This window comes from Phyllobates terribilis, unplaced genomic scaffold (genome assembly GCF_046119375.1).
Source record: "Phyllobates terribilis strain yellow unplaced genomic scaffold, ASM4611937v1 Scaffold_5__5_contigs__length_657084704, whole genome shotgun sequence".
In the NCBI taxonomy this organism is placed as follows: domain Eukaryota; kingdom Metazoa; phylum Chordata; class Amphibia; order Anura; family Dendrobatidae; genus Phyllobates; species Phyllobates terribilis.
This window is the reverse complement of record NW_027362765.1, coordinates 396,868,548-396,887,268: the sequence shown is the minus strand read 5'-3', so window position 1 is coordinate 396,887,268 and position 18,721 is coordinate 396,868,548. Positions and strand designations below refer to the sequence as shown.

The following is an 18,721-nucleotide window of genomic DNA, read 5'->3' as shown; positions in this document are numbered from 1 at the left end:
CTGTGTGTGACTTAGTGTCGGGGATCTCTACGATGTTCTCTGTCTCTTCCAATCCTCGGAGCAATACCCGGGCTGCGAGCCAGTGCTGACATTGCAGAGCGGCTCCGTAATAGACAACACAAGTCACAGTTTAGGAAGGCTGAAGGCTGCTGTACTTCTCTGACATTTCAACATTTTCTTGCGCAGCTACTAAGAACATGGAGGCTCGCAGCCAAATTACCGGTCTGATGTTTCTACAGCAACGCTTCTTACTTTGATTTTCTTGTGGATTTTTTTTTTTTTTTTTTCTTTTCCAAGTGTATCCAGAATGCCGATGCACATCAAAAATCCCGCTGATGTCAGCAGAGCCAAGTCAAGGGCAGAGCAACCCAGTCAGCTACCTAATTGTTCTAAGGAGGAAAACCTACACAATGGTTTTGTGTAAAAGTGCAAGAGGACTTTCATAAAGAGGCATGAAGCCTGTCATAAAGAGGCATGTACCTCCTTTTGCCTCGGATTTCATACAAAGACATAAAGCGGGTGAAATAAGTATTCAATATGTCACCAATTTTCTAACTAAATCTATTTCTAAAGGTGTTATTGACATGAAATTCTCCCCAGATGTCTGTGACAAACCCATCCAATCCACACAGGCAAAGAAATCACCATAGATGTCCATAAATTAAGTTACGTGTAATAATGAGAAATGACACAGGGAAAAAGTATTGAAGAAAGAGAGGTGCAAAAGCCCATGGAAATTCATGACACCAGCTGAAATCTATCAGTAATTAGAAAGCAGTCCTGCCACTTAGTGAAAAATGATATCAGCTGGTTCTACTCATGGACTATAAAAAGGTGTCTCATTAGCAAGGTGCCGCACAAGAAACATCTCATGATGGGTAAAACCAGTGAGCAGTCTCAAGACCTTCACAACCTTATTGTTACAAAACATACTGTACTAAAAGGGGTTGTACTAAGTTGTCCCCATTCAATAGGATAGGGGATAAGTTATTGATCGCTGGGAGGTCCGACCACTGTGAGACCCACCGGTCCCAAAGTGCCGCATCTGAATGGAGCAGATGTCGAGCATGTGCTCTATTCTTGCTCTGTGGCAATACAGGACTTGGCTGTCAGTTACCGAGCTCCAACTCCCAACAAGTTGTCCTCTATTGATAGAATAATTTATTAACTTGGAACAAACTTTTTAAGGAGTATTCCAGACTACAAACTTATCCTCTATCCAGCTGGTATTAATATTGCTGCAGTTCCCATTGCTGTGACTAACCAATCTCCATCATGGTGGAGCAAAAACCTCTGGCCAGAGAAGTAGGAAAGAGAAGCTAGTTTTGCTCCATTTTGTATTTGCTCCAATTTGTTTGGCCATCCTCACCGTTCCCACCGGCTTTTAATTAACCAGCATGCACTGCCAGATATATTATTTGACTTGTCCTCACCACAGTCGTACGGCCAGGGGTACAGAGCGGGCAGCTTTCCCAGCAATGAGAACCGCACAGATCTAAGAATTACAACCTATCCAGTGGCTAGATAATACATTCTCTAAACTGAAATACCCCTTTAAATTTTGAAAAAAATTTCTGACAAACCCAACAGAAAAAAATAATTTTTCATGCTCTTCAGCCCTCGTAAAATTGGAGATATTGTACCCTATAAGTATTTTGTATATACCGCAATTGTCAGAGCGGTTACGTCAGTATACGTAGGTTAGACCGCTCCGTGGTAAGGATCCGTACAACCTCCTTGCTCGGTCTTGTGCATGAGTCCTAAGGACTTTGTTGTGCAGAAGTATAGCCGTGTGACTTAAGCTTCTGTAGAAAAATAACTTTCTGTCGTAGAAGTTGTGCAACATCTATCTTCTTGGTGTAAGCAAAGTTGCAGCTGAGCCGACGTGACAAAAAAATTTACAATTTTTCCTTTTTGCAAGACCAACTCCTACTTTACCGTTAAAAATAAAATTGGAGGTAAAAACTACACTCTGAGACCCTCGTAGTGAAAAAATAACTTATAATTAATGGGAAAAAAAATGATCTTGACATGTCCATTTTTCTGGCATTTTCCGTTCTGAAGACATTCTATACTTCACAATACAAGTCAATGGGAAAGCTCAAAAGATGCCCGGGAATTTTTTTCAGCGTTTCCAGTTGGAAAAATGGAATCTGTAGTGGGAGAATGGTGATGGGAAGAACAGATCAGGAACCAGAGGAAGCAGAGTTGAAGCTTCGGCAAAAGTTGCAAGTGAGTTGTTATCCAAAAGGAAGTAGAGTAGAGTCCGCGATGCGGAATCGTGGTAGCAGAGCTGCGGTGCACAGAAAGTTCAGAGGCAGAGCTGATCCATCGAAGTAGCAGAGTGAGTCAACCAGAGTAACAGAGCTAAGCCGCACAGGAGGTTGAAAAACTGAGCTAGTCTAGCAATATAGCAGAGCTCACTCAGCGATGTAGCAAAGCTGAATTTGCAACAGAGTTCCTAGCAGAACCAATTCTGTGGATGAAACGTTGAGTTAGAAATAGGTCCAAAATATCAGCTCTGATAGAAGTCCTTGGTCCAACTCCCTGAGTCAAGCTATATGACCCAGGTGAGTGACGTGACCCTCTGACTCGCTGAGGAACCGAAGGATCCAGTGGCAGGAGTAGGAAGACACAGAGTCCGGCGCTCGATACACGAGAGGGGAGTTATAGTTACAGAATAATATACGGTACCTTTTGGCTGCCTGTTATTCCTGGTGGCTCGAGAAGGTAATAAATCCACTTTCTGCTGTCACAAAGTTTGTACTTTAAGGCTAAAGCAACACTAGTAATATCAATCGCTATTTTGCATGAGCCATCATCATATCACATAATCCTAAAACACCGCCAGACGGCACACTGTAAGACTTACGATAGTGTCTCAAATTTTCTCAGTCCATTTTTAAACCCAAAAATTAGCTCCTAAACAAAGTCAATTACTGCACATTTGCTTCTTTTTAAGTTCTAGAATGTTTAGTTTTTATAGACACATTCTTTGACCCGTTCACTTCCTAAACACCATCTTGTCCACCTATAATAGGGAAGCCTTGATATATGTTGTCATTACACGCTCCTCCAATGAATGTTTAATACCATCATTACTTTCCGGGGTGAATTTCTGTAAATGAAACGTGAATTGCCTTCCCCAAGAGATCTGTTTACTGTTATTTTTGACCCTCTGAAACATGGTTTAATCGTTTGGTAATTAGAATATCTTGAATATTTAATTAGATAGCCATTGCGATGAGATACTGTAACTCCTGCTAGGCCGAGGGGGTTGTCCCTTACCCAGAGTAGTAGATTTCTGGTCTTAGACCGGGTAGTTTATGAGGCTTATATCTCACCTGGTGTAATGTTTTATGCCTCTTGGTCCATATTAATTAACTCGTAATGGATGTTGTCTTCTAGTTGACGATCTTGGCCTTTCTTCCGAAGGAGAAGCATCGGGTAATGCGGAGAAGCTCGCAGACCTCATATGCTCAAGTAAGTGTATCCCTCTCTACGTACTAAACACAACTTTTTTTTGGGGTAGTCGCAAGTATTGATTGGGAGGAATTGTGGTGGCTTTCTCTCCAGCCTTGTAACCATCTTCACTGCAGGCTGCGATGACCTCCTGAATTTACCTCTTGTGGGACATTTAGCTTCTTAAAACATTCACATATGAAGATGCTTCTGAATGTACTTTTTGAATCTGGAGCTGCATGGAGATCCTCATGGGAGGAGGTTTCTGAATGTCCTTGCTGAATCAGTAGCTGCATGGATATCCACATGCGAGGAGGTTTCTAATTGTCCTTGTATAGTCAGCAAGTGCATGGAAATCCTCATGGGAGGAGGTTTCTAATTGTCCTTGTATAGTCAGCAAGTGCATGGAGATCCTCATGGGAAGAGGTTTCTGAATGTTCTTGCTGAATCTGCAGCTGTATGGAGATCCGCATGGGAGAAGCTTTCTGAATGTCCTTGCTGAATCAGCAGCTGCATGGAGATCCTCATCCTCATGGGAGAAGCTTTCTGAATGTCCTTGCTGAATCAGCAGCTGCATGTAGATCCTCATCCTCATGGGAGAAGGTTTCTAAATGTCCTTGCTGAATCAGCAGCTGCATGGAGATCCTCATCCTCATGGGAGAAGCTTTCTGAATGTCCTTGCTGAATCAGCAGCTGCATGGAGATCCTCATCCTCATGGGAGAAGGTTTCTAAATGTCCTTACTGAGTCAGCAGCTGCATGGAGATCCTCATCCTCATGGGAGAAGGTTCCTAAATGTCCTTACTGAGTCAGCAGCTGCATGGAGATCCTCATCCTCATGGGAGAAGGTTTCTGAATGTCCTTGCTGAATCAGCAGCTGCATGGAGAGCCTCATCCTCATGGGAGAAGCTTTCTGAATGTCCTTGCTGAATCAGCAGCTGCATGTAGATCCTCATGGGAGAAGGTTTCTAAATGTCCTTGCTGAATCAGCAGCTGCATGGAGATCCTCATCCTCATGGGAGAAGCTTTCTGAATGTCCTTGCTGAATCAGCAGCTGCATGTAGATCCTCATCCTCATGGGAGAAGGTTTCTAAATGTCCTTGCTGAATCAGCAGCTGCATGGAGATCCTCATCCTCATGGGAGAAGGTTTCTAAATGTCCTTGCTGAATCAGGAGCTGCATGGAGATTCTCATCCTCATGGGAGAAGCTTTCTGAATGTCCTTGCTGAATCAGCAGCTGCATGGAGATCCTCATCCTCATGGGAGAAGGTTTCTAAATGTCCTTGCTGAATCAGCTGCTGCATGGAGATCCTCATCCTCATGGGAGAAGGTTTCTAAATGTCCTTGCTGAATCAGCTGCTGCATGGAGATCCTCATCCTCATGGGAGAAGGTTTCTAAATGTCCTTGCTGAATCTGCAGCTGCATGGAGATCCTCATCCTCATGGGAGAAGGTTTCTAAATGTCCTTGCTGAATCTGCAGCTGCATGGAGATCCTCGTGGGAGGAGATTTCTGAATGTCATCACCTGTTACAGGATAAAAATAACAATGTTAAAATGTTCGCCAAAAGTCTTTCATGACGTTATTGTGGTGGGCACAATATAATAAATAATTTTTTAAAGCAGAAAAAAAAAAGTCAAAATTAAACAACAACGTCCAAACCTCAGCTTCCAGCCCCACCAAAGACCAACCAAAATTATAGATTGAATTATAGACCCTCCTTTTGTTTAATTTCTACTGTTATCACAAAAAACAACATAAAAACAACTAATACAAAATGATGAAGCAACGGATGTAACAAAAAATAAGATGCAAATTATCCTAATGATTGTACGAGTAAAAAACTTTGTAGCTTTATAGAGTTTGAAAAACATTGCCGCTTTATTTTGGAGATCATTCACTTCAATGAGGCTGAGTTGCAATACCAGATGCAACCCATTGTTAGGGGTGGCGCTGTTTCCTAAAGAAAGTGGCCATGTTTTTCTAATCCTGGGCAACTCATTTAAAAATTGTAGGTACTAAAAAAAAAAACATTTTGTCAGGCCACGAGCATGAGGACAATGAGCCGGTCTTTAAGTACCATTCCATCATCTATGTGATGTACAATTGATTTACATTATATAAAATGTAGTAGAGACCTCTGAATGTCTCCATTTGTGCCGGTCTCGTCTTTTCTTCCTGCAAACTTCAAAGCTGACTTTGAACATTTTTTTTAATGTTTGTCCTCAAAGATTGAAATGTGGCATCCTTGGGAGGCTGCGGTGTGAAGTCTTCCTCTTTCATCCTGGGTAAACGCAGGATAAAGCGCGTTACCAGACGATGGCGTCTCGCTGGATTTTAAAGAGCAGAGTAAACTTTTCACTGTGGATTTTGTTAACGTGGAACACAGTCACAACCTGCGCCACCGTATCCATAATGTATACACTCATCGTATCTTAGTTCTTCTAATGCATTGCAAAAAAAAGAGAAAGAAAACCAATTTCTAAACCGTTTTAAAATTAACACATTATCCTGCTGTTTAATGTTTGCAGTTCCCTTACAGACCTATGTGTCTCCATGGTTACAGACTACAAACAAACCCTCTGTAGTCTGATCCCGCAGAACTGTTGCTCCCTTTTTCGACTTCTTCTGGCTCATCTGTAGGCAATAGTAGAAGGGGGTGAATGGAAAAGAAAAGCACGACTACGCAGGGCTTGCTTGAAGTCTTATGTTTTACTGTGCATGTACACCGTGCTCTCCAAAGCATCACGGCTCCCTGAATCGACTGTTCATGGGTTTTTCCAGGAGCCTGTACTCCAGCGATCTGATATTGTTGGTCTATCCTAAGGTTAAGCCATTAATATTATACCCCAGAAAATTCCCTTTTATTCATAGAAGAAGAATTATCTTTATTTTATTTTTTTTTTTTTAAACGATATGATACAGCACTTCCAAAATTCTAAGCGGTTGTGACATCCGCTCCAAATCCTAATCATTGACATGAAGTAAAATGCTAAAAATTCTGGATAAAGCCAACCGCCACTAGAGGGAGCTAAGGAGAATACTGTATACTTTTCATACTAAAACGGTATACAATAAGCCCCCTCTAGTGGCGTCTGCAGGCAACTGGGATTTTTATCAGTTATAGAGAAGATTTCAGTTCAGCGTAAAGATATACCCCAGAAATAAATTGAGTTTTCACATTTGAACACATTTTATAAATATTCATAGTGACAAGCAGTTTTTCTTGCCTTCTGCCTGTGATCAGTGAAGGAAAGCTTTCATTTTGTGCAGAGATCCACTTCTAACATTCACCATCCACAAATGTATCGCACACATTAAATCGCCCATTTTGATGATCTTTCTTTAAGACGAAGTGAAATGTTTGAGGCTGATAAGATCAAAGGAAATGTGGTTGATCAGGACATAATAGCTAGACAAAGGCGAAAGAAGAATATCCGTCGTCTTAAGGAGATCAGTAATAATGTACAGTATATTTCCTCCATACATTATATCGCCATATTTTCTCCTCTTGTTGCCATGTTCTCATGGGCAGACACGGAGTATAAATTACGGACTTCCATGGGTGTATTCATTGTGTTACACTGATTATTCAGTATTCATGTGAGCAAAAAGAAAAAGCATATAAAAAAAAAGAAAGAAATAACTAATTCAGTTTTTCTTCAGTCTTTTATGGATGCAGATTGTGCAACCTGCACATACATAAGATAAATGTCGGCCTAAATAGCCATTTTTCATCATTTCAGCCATCAATCGCTCCTGACCTCCCAAAAAAGATAGAAGTTATAGTCTCCCTCAATGATCACCCTCACAGCTCCCGTTGGCTCCCCGCAAGTCTCTCCTTCCTGATCTCTTCCGGTCACACCCAAATAGCAGGAAATGCCCTTTAAACTAATCATTGACCACATTGGTGACTGCCTAGAGATCAGCATATACTAAGTAAGCTTGGAAGTGATGGGGGAGTGTCTGCTTTTTTGCATTTCCTCAGTCCGAGCCTTTTAAGATAATTTTGGACCTTCTCGTTTTAAGGGTTTAAACACTTTTTGAAACTATTTGCATGCATGGAAAGTAAAAGGAAAACAAAAATGAAACATCAGTTTACAGCTTCTATGCAGAATTATGTGTGTCCATGGTAACAGACTACAAACAAACCTTGCTGTAGTCTGATCCTGCCCTCTTGTGGAATTGCTGTGTCTCTGCCGTGTTCCACATTCCCAAGACTTAGGCTAATAAGTTAATTGGCTTCTTATATGATTTACCCAAGTTTGTGAGTTTAGCTCCTGGAGAATCCATTTAACTTCACAAATGCACATGTATCTTAATACAATATTTAAAAGATCTAAAGACAAAATCATATTTTATTATCCAATTAAACTCTTTCTTACAGCCTTTATTAAAGGAGTTGTATTTGAAAGACATTTATCACTTATTGTGTGGATAATTAATTGCTGGGTATCCCACTCATTCCTCCATTGTTTCTCTCTGCACATTTTGCTTAAGTTCGTTTCTTTTTTTAATTATTTTTTCAATTTTTTTATTTTTTTTTCAGAGCAAATCTCTTACTCTGCCCCCATCCTGTTTCCATGCGGCTCCTTGAAAAGGGAAGTTCTTCCCAAAAAACTTCAGGAGAAAAGTGAGTATCTGCAAGAAGTCGTCGTTCTTATTTTTGGAAGAAAAGGGGTTGTTAGCGGTATTACAGTCGCTGGAAATAGAAAGTTATACAATTTATCAATAAGCTTTCTGGAACAATTCCTGAGTTTTTAAGATCTCTCCTTGCAGTCATTGAATAGGAACCTTCATTTTGTTTCCTGATAAAAATTGATCTTTGTAAGGGATCATATTGATGTAAAAGAAGCGAAACGTTACTCGCCCTCACCGATTCCCCGCAGCTCTCATTCTGGACTCTTACCCAGTCCCTGCTGGTCTTTACTTCCAGCCTCATTCCAGAAAGGGCAAGAAATACCCACCGAACCAATCATTGGCTGCAAGTGCCAGTATATTTAGCTAGGGCCAGTAAGTAAAAGCCAACGGCCCCCATACATATTCGATAAGTGATCGTTCGGTCAACAGTAAACTCAACCGATCGCTCAGCGCGGATGAGCGCTCGTGTCCTCCATTAGAGAACCTCTCCTCGGGCCACAGCTTATCTCCTGGGAGAACAAACGGATCGGACATTGACATTTTAACAGTCTGATTTCTATGAACCCCCTCCTCTGTCAACATCCGTCAAGGTAGAAAAGTGGATGAAAATCGATAGGAAACCAAAATAGATTGGATGCGGTTTTTATCTGTCAACGCGTTTCGAAGTGTTCATACGTCTTCATCGGGACAAGCCACAATGCTCATTGAAACTGAAATTCCAACAGCCTGATTTTTATGACCCCTTCCCCTGTCATCATCTGTCAAGGAAGAATCAGGAGACCCCCCCCATACACATTAGATTGTTGGCGGGATCGGCTGACTTTGGTCTAATTTGTCTGCGGGAGATTGATGTATTTTAGTATTGCTTCTTATATTTAAAATTTTACTTACTATTTCTTAGTAATAAAAAAAATTAACTTTTTTTTTTTTTACTTATTTATCTGGTGGGCAACCACTTTAGGGTGTTTTTTCACTTTTCGATGAGTAGTGAAGCTTTTCCATCCCTCTACAAACACTTTATTGTGTTCTCGAAATTTCCGTAAAGCCCCCAGAACGCGGCATACACGACTGCAGCCATCATTTCCATTGTGTGAAATTGCTGGCGTAGGTCTTTGTAATATCCCGGTCTGTTTTATAGAAGTACATTTCTATTTTCTAATTACAGATGTACCTCTGGAGAGCATTACTGTTTATCAGACGGCCCAGCATCCCGATATACGATCCTCTCTGACAGATTATTTCACCAAGGTATTCATGTTAACGGCTCAGCGTTACAAGTCCTAATAAATGTTCCAGTTTTACTTCCTCATAAACCAATATATATATATATATATATATATATATATATATATATATATATATATATATACACCACTGCTGTGCTTTGTAAGTCTCTACATGTACAGATCAATGTTGTCAGCGCTTGTTTTGGTAGCTCGCGGTTTATCTCTTTTAATGATAGTTGCTGAATTCTATTACATTTCATCGGAAGGCCTATAACGATTACTTGGAGGCACATAATCTAAACTCTCGCTTTATTATTCCAAAATAATTCCTGCTGAGGGACGCCTACTGTCTGCAAACCGCTAAAATATTTAAAAGGGGTTATCTGCTTTGGAAAATCACCCTTTTTTTTATAGGATGGGGCTACAGGGAGAAAATGAACTTATTCCCTCTCGGGAGCCGCCGGCTTTCAGTCATGGGGGGGGACGTGCACGAGCAGCAACTTTCACAGCTCACTATGCTGTGTATCGGCTGTAAGCGCGGTCCAGCACTTTGATTGACAGCCGGCTCTGCAGCACATCTGTACAGAGCGAGCTGTCAATCAAAGTCCCAGAGCGAGCTTACACAGGATAGTGAGCGATGCCTGTAACAACTGTTTGACTGAAAGCCGGCGGCTCACGAAAGGAAATAACTTTTCTCCCGATAGCCACATTTTCAATAAACATTGTAACGCTGTTCTCCTGCAGATTAACCCTATATCTTCAGGTAAGGTGACAGGTTACCTTTTTAAAAGAAAAAAAAAAAAAACTATACCTAGGAGAGCCGAAGGAATAAAAGAACAAAAACTGGGCACTTCTGACCTGGTGACAGCTCTTCTTTGCTTTTTAACTAGACGGCTTTATATACGCATTAGCTTTTTCCCTCCGGTATATACATATGCACAAGGCAGCAGTCATTTCCTTGCAGTACACCTGAGTCAATATGAGCCGTCCATGTGTCAGCAATTTACTAAGTAGAAGCATCAAGGCTTCATACAAGGATTAAGGTTAGATTCAGGATTATCAGAAGGGACATGGCCTGACCTATTGCTGACATTATTGAGTTCATGTCTCATAGGATTGCTCACGATTATGCAAGTTTCCCAACCTATTGATATACGGTAAAAGATACAGGAATTACCATGAACTGCAGTCAAGTAGCGGCTTGTAGGACTGATGCCCTCTTCAAGGCTAATAGATCTGGAACACTAACCCATTTCCACAGTTTTAGGTTTTGGAGGACCACCCAAAGCGTTTTGAGTTTCAATTATTTTTCTATTCTTTTTTGGGTGTGTTTTAGTTTCCTCTCCATTTTACTTTTTAAAGGATTATGGCACAACGATTCCCGAGTACAGCACTCCGCTATCTCCTTCACTCCTATAAACTATGGCTAGACTGCAAACAAATGCAAAATAATTTGAGTTTTCTAGAGGTTAAAAATATTAATCCTTTATAGATACAAATATATCACTAAAAACGGTCACATAGGCATAATATGGCCATCAGAGAAAAACAATACAAAAAAACAGAAAAAAATGAAAAAGAAAATAACAAAAACCCAGAGAAGGAATCCAGAATATGGGCAGATACATGTATTTCACGTATAAAGGGGGATAGTGTTTGGAAAGCATATAAGGTAAAACTCTCAACATGAGTTACTGTATATTTAATTTCCCCACACCTAAACAAATATAAGCATATTCCAAAAAGATTGCCACAAAGGGCCATCACATCTTACCCATACTGCAGGACCGTCCCCCAGAAAGTGAATCGCTATGTTAACGCATGGCTTTATCAAGGGGAAGGGGATACTACTTCCCCTTGATAAAGCCATACGTTAACATACGTTAACATAGCGGAACACGTGTTGGGGTCAAAAAGATGGCCCTTTGTGGCAATCTTTTTGGAATATGCTTACAGTGGGTGTGGAAAGTATTCAGACCCCTTTAAATTTTTCACTTTGTTTCATTGCAGCCATTTGGTAAATTATAAAAAGTTCATTTTTTTCTCATTAAAGTACACTCTGCCCCCCATCTTGACTGAAAAAAAACAGAAATGTAGAAATTTTTGCAAATTTATTAAAAAAGAAAAACTGAAATATCACATGGTCATAAGTATTCAGACCCTTTGCTCAGACACTCATATTTTAGTCACATTCTGTCCATTTCCTTGTGATCCTCCTTGAGATGGTTCTACTCCTTCATTGGAGTCCAGCTGTGTTTAATTAAATTGATAGGACTTGATTTGGAAAGGCACACACCTGTCTATATAAGACCTCACAGCTCACAGTGCATGTCAGACCAAATGAGAATCATGAGCTCAAAGGAACTGCCCAAGGAGCTCAGAGACAGAATTGTGGGAAGGCACAGATCTGGCCAAGGTTACAAAAGAATTTCTGCAGTACTCAAGGTTCCTAAGAGCACAGTGGCCTCCACAGTCCTTAAATGGAAGAAGTTTGGGACCACCAGAAGTCTTCCTAGATGTGGCCGTCCAGCCAAACTGAGCAATCGTGGGAGAAGAGCCTTGGTGAGAGAGGTAAAGAAGAACCCCAAGATCACTGCGACTGAGCTCCAGAGATGCAGTAGGGAGATGGGAGAAAGTTCCACAAAGTCAACTATCACTGCAGCCCTCCACCAGTCGGGCCTTTATGGTAGAGTGACCTGACGGAAGCCTCTCCTCAGTGCAAGACATATGAAAGCCCGCATAGAGTTTGCTCAAAAACACATGAAGGACTCCCAGAATATGAGAAATAAGATACTCTGGTCTGATGAGATGAAGCTAGAACTTTTTGGTGATAATTCTAAGTGGTATGTGTGGAGAAAACCTGGCACTGTTCAACACCTGCCCAATACAATCCCAACAGTGAAACATGGTGGTGGCAGCATCATGCTGTGGGGGTGTTTTTCAGATGCAGGGACAGGACGACTGGTTGCAATTGAAGGAAACATGAATGCGGCCAAGTACAGAGATATCCTGGAAGAAAACCTCTTCCAGAGTGCTCTGGACCTCAGACTTGGCCGAAGGTTCACCTTCCAACAAGACAATGACCCTAAGCACACAGCTAAAATAACAAAGGAGTGGCTTCAGAACAACTCTGTGACCATTCTTGACTGGCCCAGCCAGAGCGCTGACCTAAACCCAATTGAGCATCTCTGGAGAGACCTGAAAATGGCTGTCCACCAACGTTCACCATCCAACCTGACAGAACTGGAGAGGATCTGCAAGGAAGAATGGCAGAGGATCCCCAAATCCAGGTGTGAAAAACTTGCTGCATCATTCCCAAGAAGACTCATGTCTGTACTAGCTCAAAAGGGTGCTTCTACTCAATACTGAGGAAAGGGTCTGAATACTTATGGCCATGTGATATTTCAGTTTTCTTTTTTAGTAAATTTGCAAAAATTTCTTCATTTCTCTTTTTATTTCAGTCAAGATGGGGTGCAGAGTGTACTTTAATGAGAAAAAATGAACTTTTTAGAATTTACCAAATGGCTGCAATGAAACAAAGAGTGAAAAATTTAAAGGGGTCTGAATACTTTCCGTACCCACTGTATATTTGTTTAGGTGTGGGGAAATTAAATATAACTCGTGTTGAGAGTTTTACCTTATATGCTTTCCACACACTATCCACCTTTATATGTGGAATACATGTATCTGCTCATATTCTGGATTCCTCCTCTGGATTTTTGTTATTTTCTTTTTCATTTTTTCTTCTTTTCTGTATTGTTATTCTCTGATGGCCATATTATGCCTATGTGACTGTTTTTAGTGATATATTTGTATCAATAAAGGATTAATATTTTTAACCTCTAGAAAACATCAATTTTTTCTCATTTTTTTTGCAGTTTATCTAGGAGTAATTTGTTGCATTAAGTTTATCTAGTCCTGGCCTATTATGGCCTGAGATTATATGTGGACCAGAATGTGCCCAGTGCTTAAGTTTCTAAACTATGGATAGAGCAGACGTGCACACCCTCGACCCCCACTATATTGAGGCTGGGGACCCATGAGGGGGTTCGAGCATTCAGAATACCCTTAGCAATCAGCAGCATTTAATATCTATTGGTAATATGTAATAACTTTTTAAAAAAGCAACACAATCTACATAATTGGGTGCAAAAAATATCCTGCTAGGATAAAAGCCAGGGAAAGTCCTCAAGTATATAAAGCTAAAAGGTGGAGACTGCACTCCAAGGATAAAGGTGAAAACCACGAGTCTTTATTATGTTGTATTCCGGGTAAACCAAGGCTTGGAAAAGGGTTCTTTGTGCAAGTTGACATGTTGCATTCTAGGTATAAATGGGCGAATGGATTTTCAGGATCTTGCCTCCGGCCGGGAGCCATGTGAACCGCATCCTATGTGTTGGAATCCCCAGCGCAAGGCCATCGTTGCGGCGTTACGCACACATGATGTCAACTAATGGAGAAGAGGCTCCAGGGTTTTAGCGGGTAGGAGGATGTTTGCAGGGTTCCCATCTGGCAGCCGCAGACAACTGATGTGTACCCCCTAGACCAGGGTCTGGCTCATCTCTAATTCTGGCTGAATAAACGCTTACACAGTTTTCACCTTCTATTCCTCGAGAGCTGCCTCCATGTTGTTGCATTGAAGTGACAACATAATATATTTTCCTTACCGGGATTCATCCAACAGTGGACGTCCAACGATAACCAAACCAACCGAGGACTCTTCTCACTGTGTATACAGACTTCTCTCTAATTGATGGTTCTAGGCAAAGATTCATGAAGTGCAAATGTAACCTCTACTAAATTCCCTCTCTTTAGGAAGGTATCCCCAGAAGCATTGTGTTTTTCAGCCCGTCAGGAGTGAAGTTTTGCCTCAAACTTATCCAGCAGCTATCAAATGATCGATTAAATCAAATTAAGGTAAAAACCAATACTCCACTTGTATGGAGACATGGGCGAAAGAATATTTTCAACAATTTTGGTTCTCAAGTCCTCAAACAGTTCTCTTCTCCTCTTTCTGTTCTCCATGCTTAGTGTGGCACACACATACACACAGTGCAAAGATTGAGTCAACTTCTCCCTTTTTATCTGGTTTCAGGTGTGATTTTCATATTGCCCACATCTGTTACTTGCCACAGGTGACATTGAACGAGCATCATCTGCTTGAAACGAAGTTGTTTACCCAAAATTCTTTTTGGTTTAGTGGGAAATTATGTCCAATTTGCCCTTTTTTCTCTGTTTTTTTTTGTGTTGTTCCCATACACACAAAGGAAATAAACATGTGTATAACAAAACGTGTGTAATTGCAATAATTTTCTGGGAGAAATACTTCATTTTCTGGAACAATTTCAAGGGTGCCAACACTTTCGGTCATGACTGTACATACAAATATACAACATCTAAATTAAACATAAAAAAAATTCTGTGGTGGGAAAATCCCTTTAACTCTGCTTATTCTGTTCTAGTTTGCTGCAATTGGTCCAACGACTTCCGAGGCGATGGCGGCGGGAGGCCTAGCTGTTAGCTGCACCGCACAAAACCCCACACCCCAGGACCTGGCAGATGGACTAAAGAGCTGTCTGAGGCCATAAAATTAATTCTGGATGATCTGATATTCACAGAATATGAATGTGATGATGAGTATACTCCCATTTATGGGAAAAATATCTATTAATTTAAACATATGGAAAATATAATTTTTGTCTTGGTTTAGGATTTTTCGATTTAAATACCATAATAAAGTTATAGACATAGGGACAGAACCTGATAATGTTGAGGCCACTGTACAATCTTACTATAATTTGTATATTGCCCCCATTAAATGACCTCAAAGGCTTTTCTTCTGACCTCCTAACCTAAAGGCTGTCCTTATAAGAGATTATGTGAAATGTGAGAAAATAAAATAAAAAATATTTATTTTTTAAAGGTTTTTTTTTTTTTTTTTTGGTGTGTGTGTCATATACTTTATCTTATCCAAATGCAAACAAGGAGAATCTAATTCCCAAAGAACTCTGGATTACAAATCCAATTCTTCATACCTACAATACTCATTATGCACAAAACCTTTGCCACAGGACATCTGAGAGACTAAGGAGCCATCTCTTAGGCTATGTGCCCACGATGCAGAAATGAAGCAGAAAATTTCTGCAGCATTTCTGCATCTCCCTGGCAGAAAAAAACGCATGCAGATTGTGCATGCGTTTTTCCTGCAGAATACATGTGGATTGACAAGCGCTTTCCAGGCGATAACATCACTTGGAAAGTGCTTGACAACTAGGTCACACTGTATAAATCCATGCAAACAGCATGGATTTATATAGTGTGACCGTAAAAATAAAAACAAATAAAGCTATACTCACCCCCGAGGCCCCGGCGTGGCTGCAGCGCTGCTTCCTGGCTGCCGGCATATCGCGAGACAGAGCGGTGAAGGGCCTGCGGTCACATGACGGTGACGTCACCGCAGGTCCTCAAGCGATGCCGGCATTCAGAGAGAAGCCTTCGGAAAGGTGAATATAAACTTTATTTGTTATTTTATTCTTTTTTTACAGGTACAATGGTACCCAGGTCTGGATGAGAGTCTCCTCTCCTCCAGAACTGGGTACCATCCGCACATAGAGACGCATAGAAGCCGCTTGTACAAATGTACAGTCGCGGTTTCTATGCGTTTCAATGCAAGTCAATGGCGGGAGTTCCGCTGCGCTTCCGCAAAATTAAATGACATGCTGCGGATTTTTGTACGCAGCATAAACGCTGCGGAAAAATCCGCAGCATGTGCATGGAACATGCGGAATCCCCTTGGGGACCATGGGGTGCGGATTACCTAGTGTTTAACAAGCGTTTCCGCTGCGGAAATTCCGCAGCATAAACGCTTGAAAAACGCTACGTGGGCACCCAGCCTCACATGTCTTCTACAGCATCAAGAGTAAAGTCCAAGGGCAATTTGAAACTCAGAGGAAAACACTTACAGAAAACACAGAGCAAAGATTACAGCAATACTACAACAAACTCCGGACACTTCTGAATCATAACAAGGAAAAGAAACTACTGTATTTTTTGGACCATAAGATGCACCTAGGTTTTAGAGGAGGAAAATAGGGTAAAAAAATTGAACCAAAAAAATGGGTCATGATGCACTGTTATGGGGAGGGGGGGTCTGCTGCTGACACTGTTATAGGGGTAATGTCCCCTAATTCTGTACTAATATCCCCCATCCTGTTATACGTGGCCCCCATCCTGGTATGCATGGCATCCCAATCCTTGTATGTATGGCACCCCTCATCCCCAATCCTGGTATGCATGGCACTCCTTATCCCTGGAATGCATGTCCCCCTCATCCCCAATCCTGGTATGCATGGCCCCCTCATCCCCTGTCTTGGTATGCATGGCCCCCTCTTCCCCCATCCTGGTATGCATGGCACCCCTCATCCCGGTATGCATGGCACTGTTCATCCCTCATCCCGGTATGCATGGCAACCCTCATCCTGGTATGCATGGCACCCCTATCCCCATCACGCTGCACACAAAAAAAAAATTCTACTCACCTTCCTTCCCTCTGCTGCAGTGCTGCGTTCTGCTCTGCTGCCAGCAGCTGATCTCTCCTGTGTGAGCAGCGCATGACATCACTGCCATGCGCCCTCACATGGTAAGATGAGCTGCTGGAATAGTCACTGCTCCCCACGCCGGGACTGTGGGTGTGGAGAGTAGTGAATATTCATTCTCCTTAATAGCGCGTACACTGTAGGCGCAGCCGCCGGCTCTTGCAGCTGCTCGGCGATCACATGTGCCCGCTATTAAAGAGCATGAATATTCACTCCTCTCTACTCCCAGGGGCGTGGAAGAGTGAATATTCATGCTCTTCAACAGTGGGCACACATGACTGCCGAGCAGCTGCAGGAAGCCGGCAGCTGCTGATGACACTGTGTGCCCGCTATTAAGGAGAATGAATATTCAGTGGAAGATTTTCCCTGCCTCCTGAACTCCTCAAAATCGGTTTTGGTCAAGACCAGATGGACTGAGGGTTCAGATTAATGCCCCCTATTAAAGTCTATGCAGAAGAAAAAGGCAAGAAGGAGTCAAAGCAATTGTGCTGCTGCTTTCTAGCAGATTTTTCTCACTCGAGTGCTGGATTCACATCTACACCACAAAGTACTGCTATATCATGCCCTCCATCCTGCTGCTTCAACTTCTGAAGATGTGTTTAATAGAGACTGGAGAGGAAGAATCCCTAATGTCAGTGTGTGTTGTGTATGAGACATATCAAACAGCTAGTCTTTTTTTTGCATGCTGTTTATGAGTAATTTTTGGTAAAGCCCTCTCTCTTTTCTTGCATCATACTTTGCTTCGTTGTCATTTTAATGCAAATTTCACAACTGAAATTACTCAAGAAATGCGCTATGTGAACCCTGACGAAATGAAGAGAATCTGCTGTCAGGTTTTTGCTGTTCCATCTGAGAGCAACATAACGTAGATACACTGTGGTTTGTCCTGATGAAGACATTTGGAATTACAAAACGCGTTGACTAATAAACTGCATTCCTGGATATCTTTCTCCTCTTATATCGACATAGGCAGAACACTGCCAAAGACGAATTCGCTGGAAACCCCAGACCCTGCCCATAATGGCGAAGATAAACAAAAAAAAAAAAAAAGCAAACTCATAAAGTAGACTTTTAAAGAAAAAGGGGAGAATTAAAAGAAGAAAAAGAAAAACGCTAAACAAAAAGCAAATGCAATAATGAATCGGACCCTATGTACTTTTTTTTTTTTTTTGTTCCAATGTTGGAAATCAGCCATTTTTGAGCTGTATGTTGCATGTGAAGATCTCTGTGCAGGTGGATGGTGCAGACTGTTTGCCATCACCTGATTCTCCGTGCAAACTGAGCAACAGGAAACAACTTATACTTCTCTGTCAAGTAAAGTGTGCTGGACAAACACCTTGCAGGAGGTCACTTTCTATGTAATTTGCACATCCGTGTAAGCACTTCTATCTATTCCTATAGGATGATGTAGCTGAGCTATGCTGGGGTCACCTCTGCTCCATTAAAAATATTTTTTTATATGTGTCATCAATTTCCCTTTAAATGGAAATCTGCACGATACACGCCCTACTATATATATGTGTATATGCATTGCTGACCTTGCCTAACTTCCTGACCCGTATTTAGGGCTATTTTTCTTTCCTGTCCCCTGCGGCCTTCAGTCTTGCCCTATAGCTTCCAGCCCTAGCCTTTGCCCATATTTAGTTACTGATGGTGGGGTGTTGCTCAGAGCCAAGAATTGTTGACATTTTTGGGAAATTTTTTTTTTTTTTTCTTTCTACTTACATGCATGTATTTGGGTCTAAAAAATCATTTTCGCAATTGGTTTTCATTAGAAATTTTGCACCGTTTGGCTTTTG

General features: G+C 41.4%; 1 protein-coding gene across 2 annotated transcripts in view; it reads left to right on the top strand.

Moving 5' to 3' along the window:
• UROS (uroporphyrinogen III synthase) overlaps positions 1 to 15,226 on the top strand; it is a 32,950-nt gene extending 17,724 nt beyond the window's left edge. For both annotated transcript variants that reach the window (XM_073685056.1, XM_073685055.1), the window contains 5 exons: positions 3,409 to 3,483; positions 8,010 to 8,093; positions 9,267 to 9,349; positions 14,143 to 14,244; positions 14,790 to 15,226. In XM_073685056.1, coding sequence (XP_073541157.1) covers positions 3,409 to 3,483; positions 8,010 to 8,093; positions 9,267 to 9,349; positions 14,143 to 14,244; positions 14,790 to 14,915 — 470 coding nt within the window. In that variant the 3' untranslated portion in view covers positions 14,916 to 15,226. The remainder of the gene's footprint in view (positions 1 to 3,408; positions 3,484 to 8,009; positions 8,094 to 9,266; positions 9,350 to 14,142; positions 14,245 to 14,789) is intronic.
• The last annotated feature ends 3,495 nt before the right edge of the window (positions 15,227 to 18,721 follow it).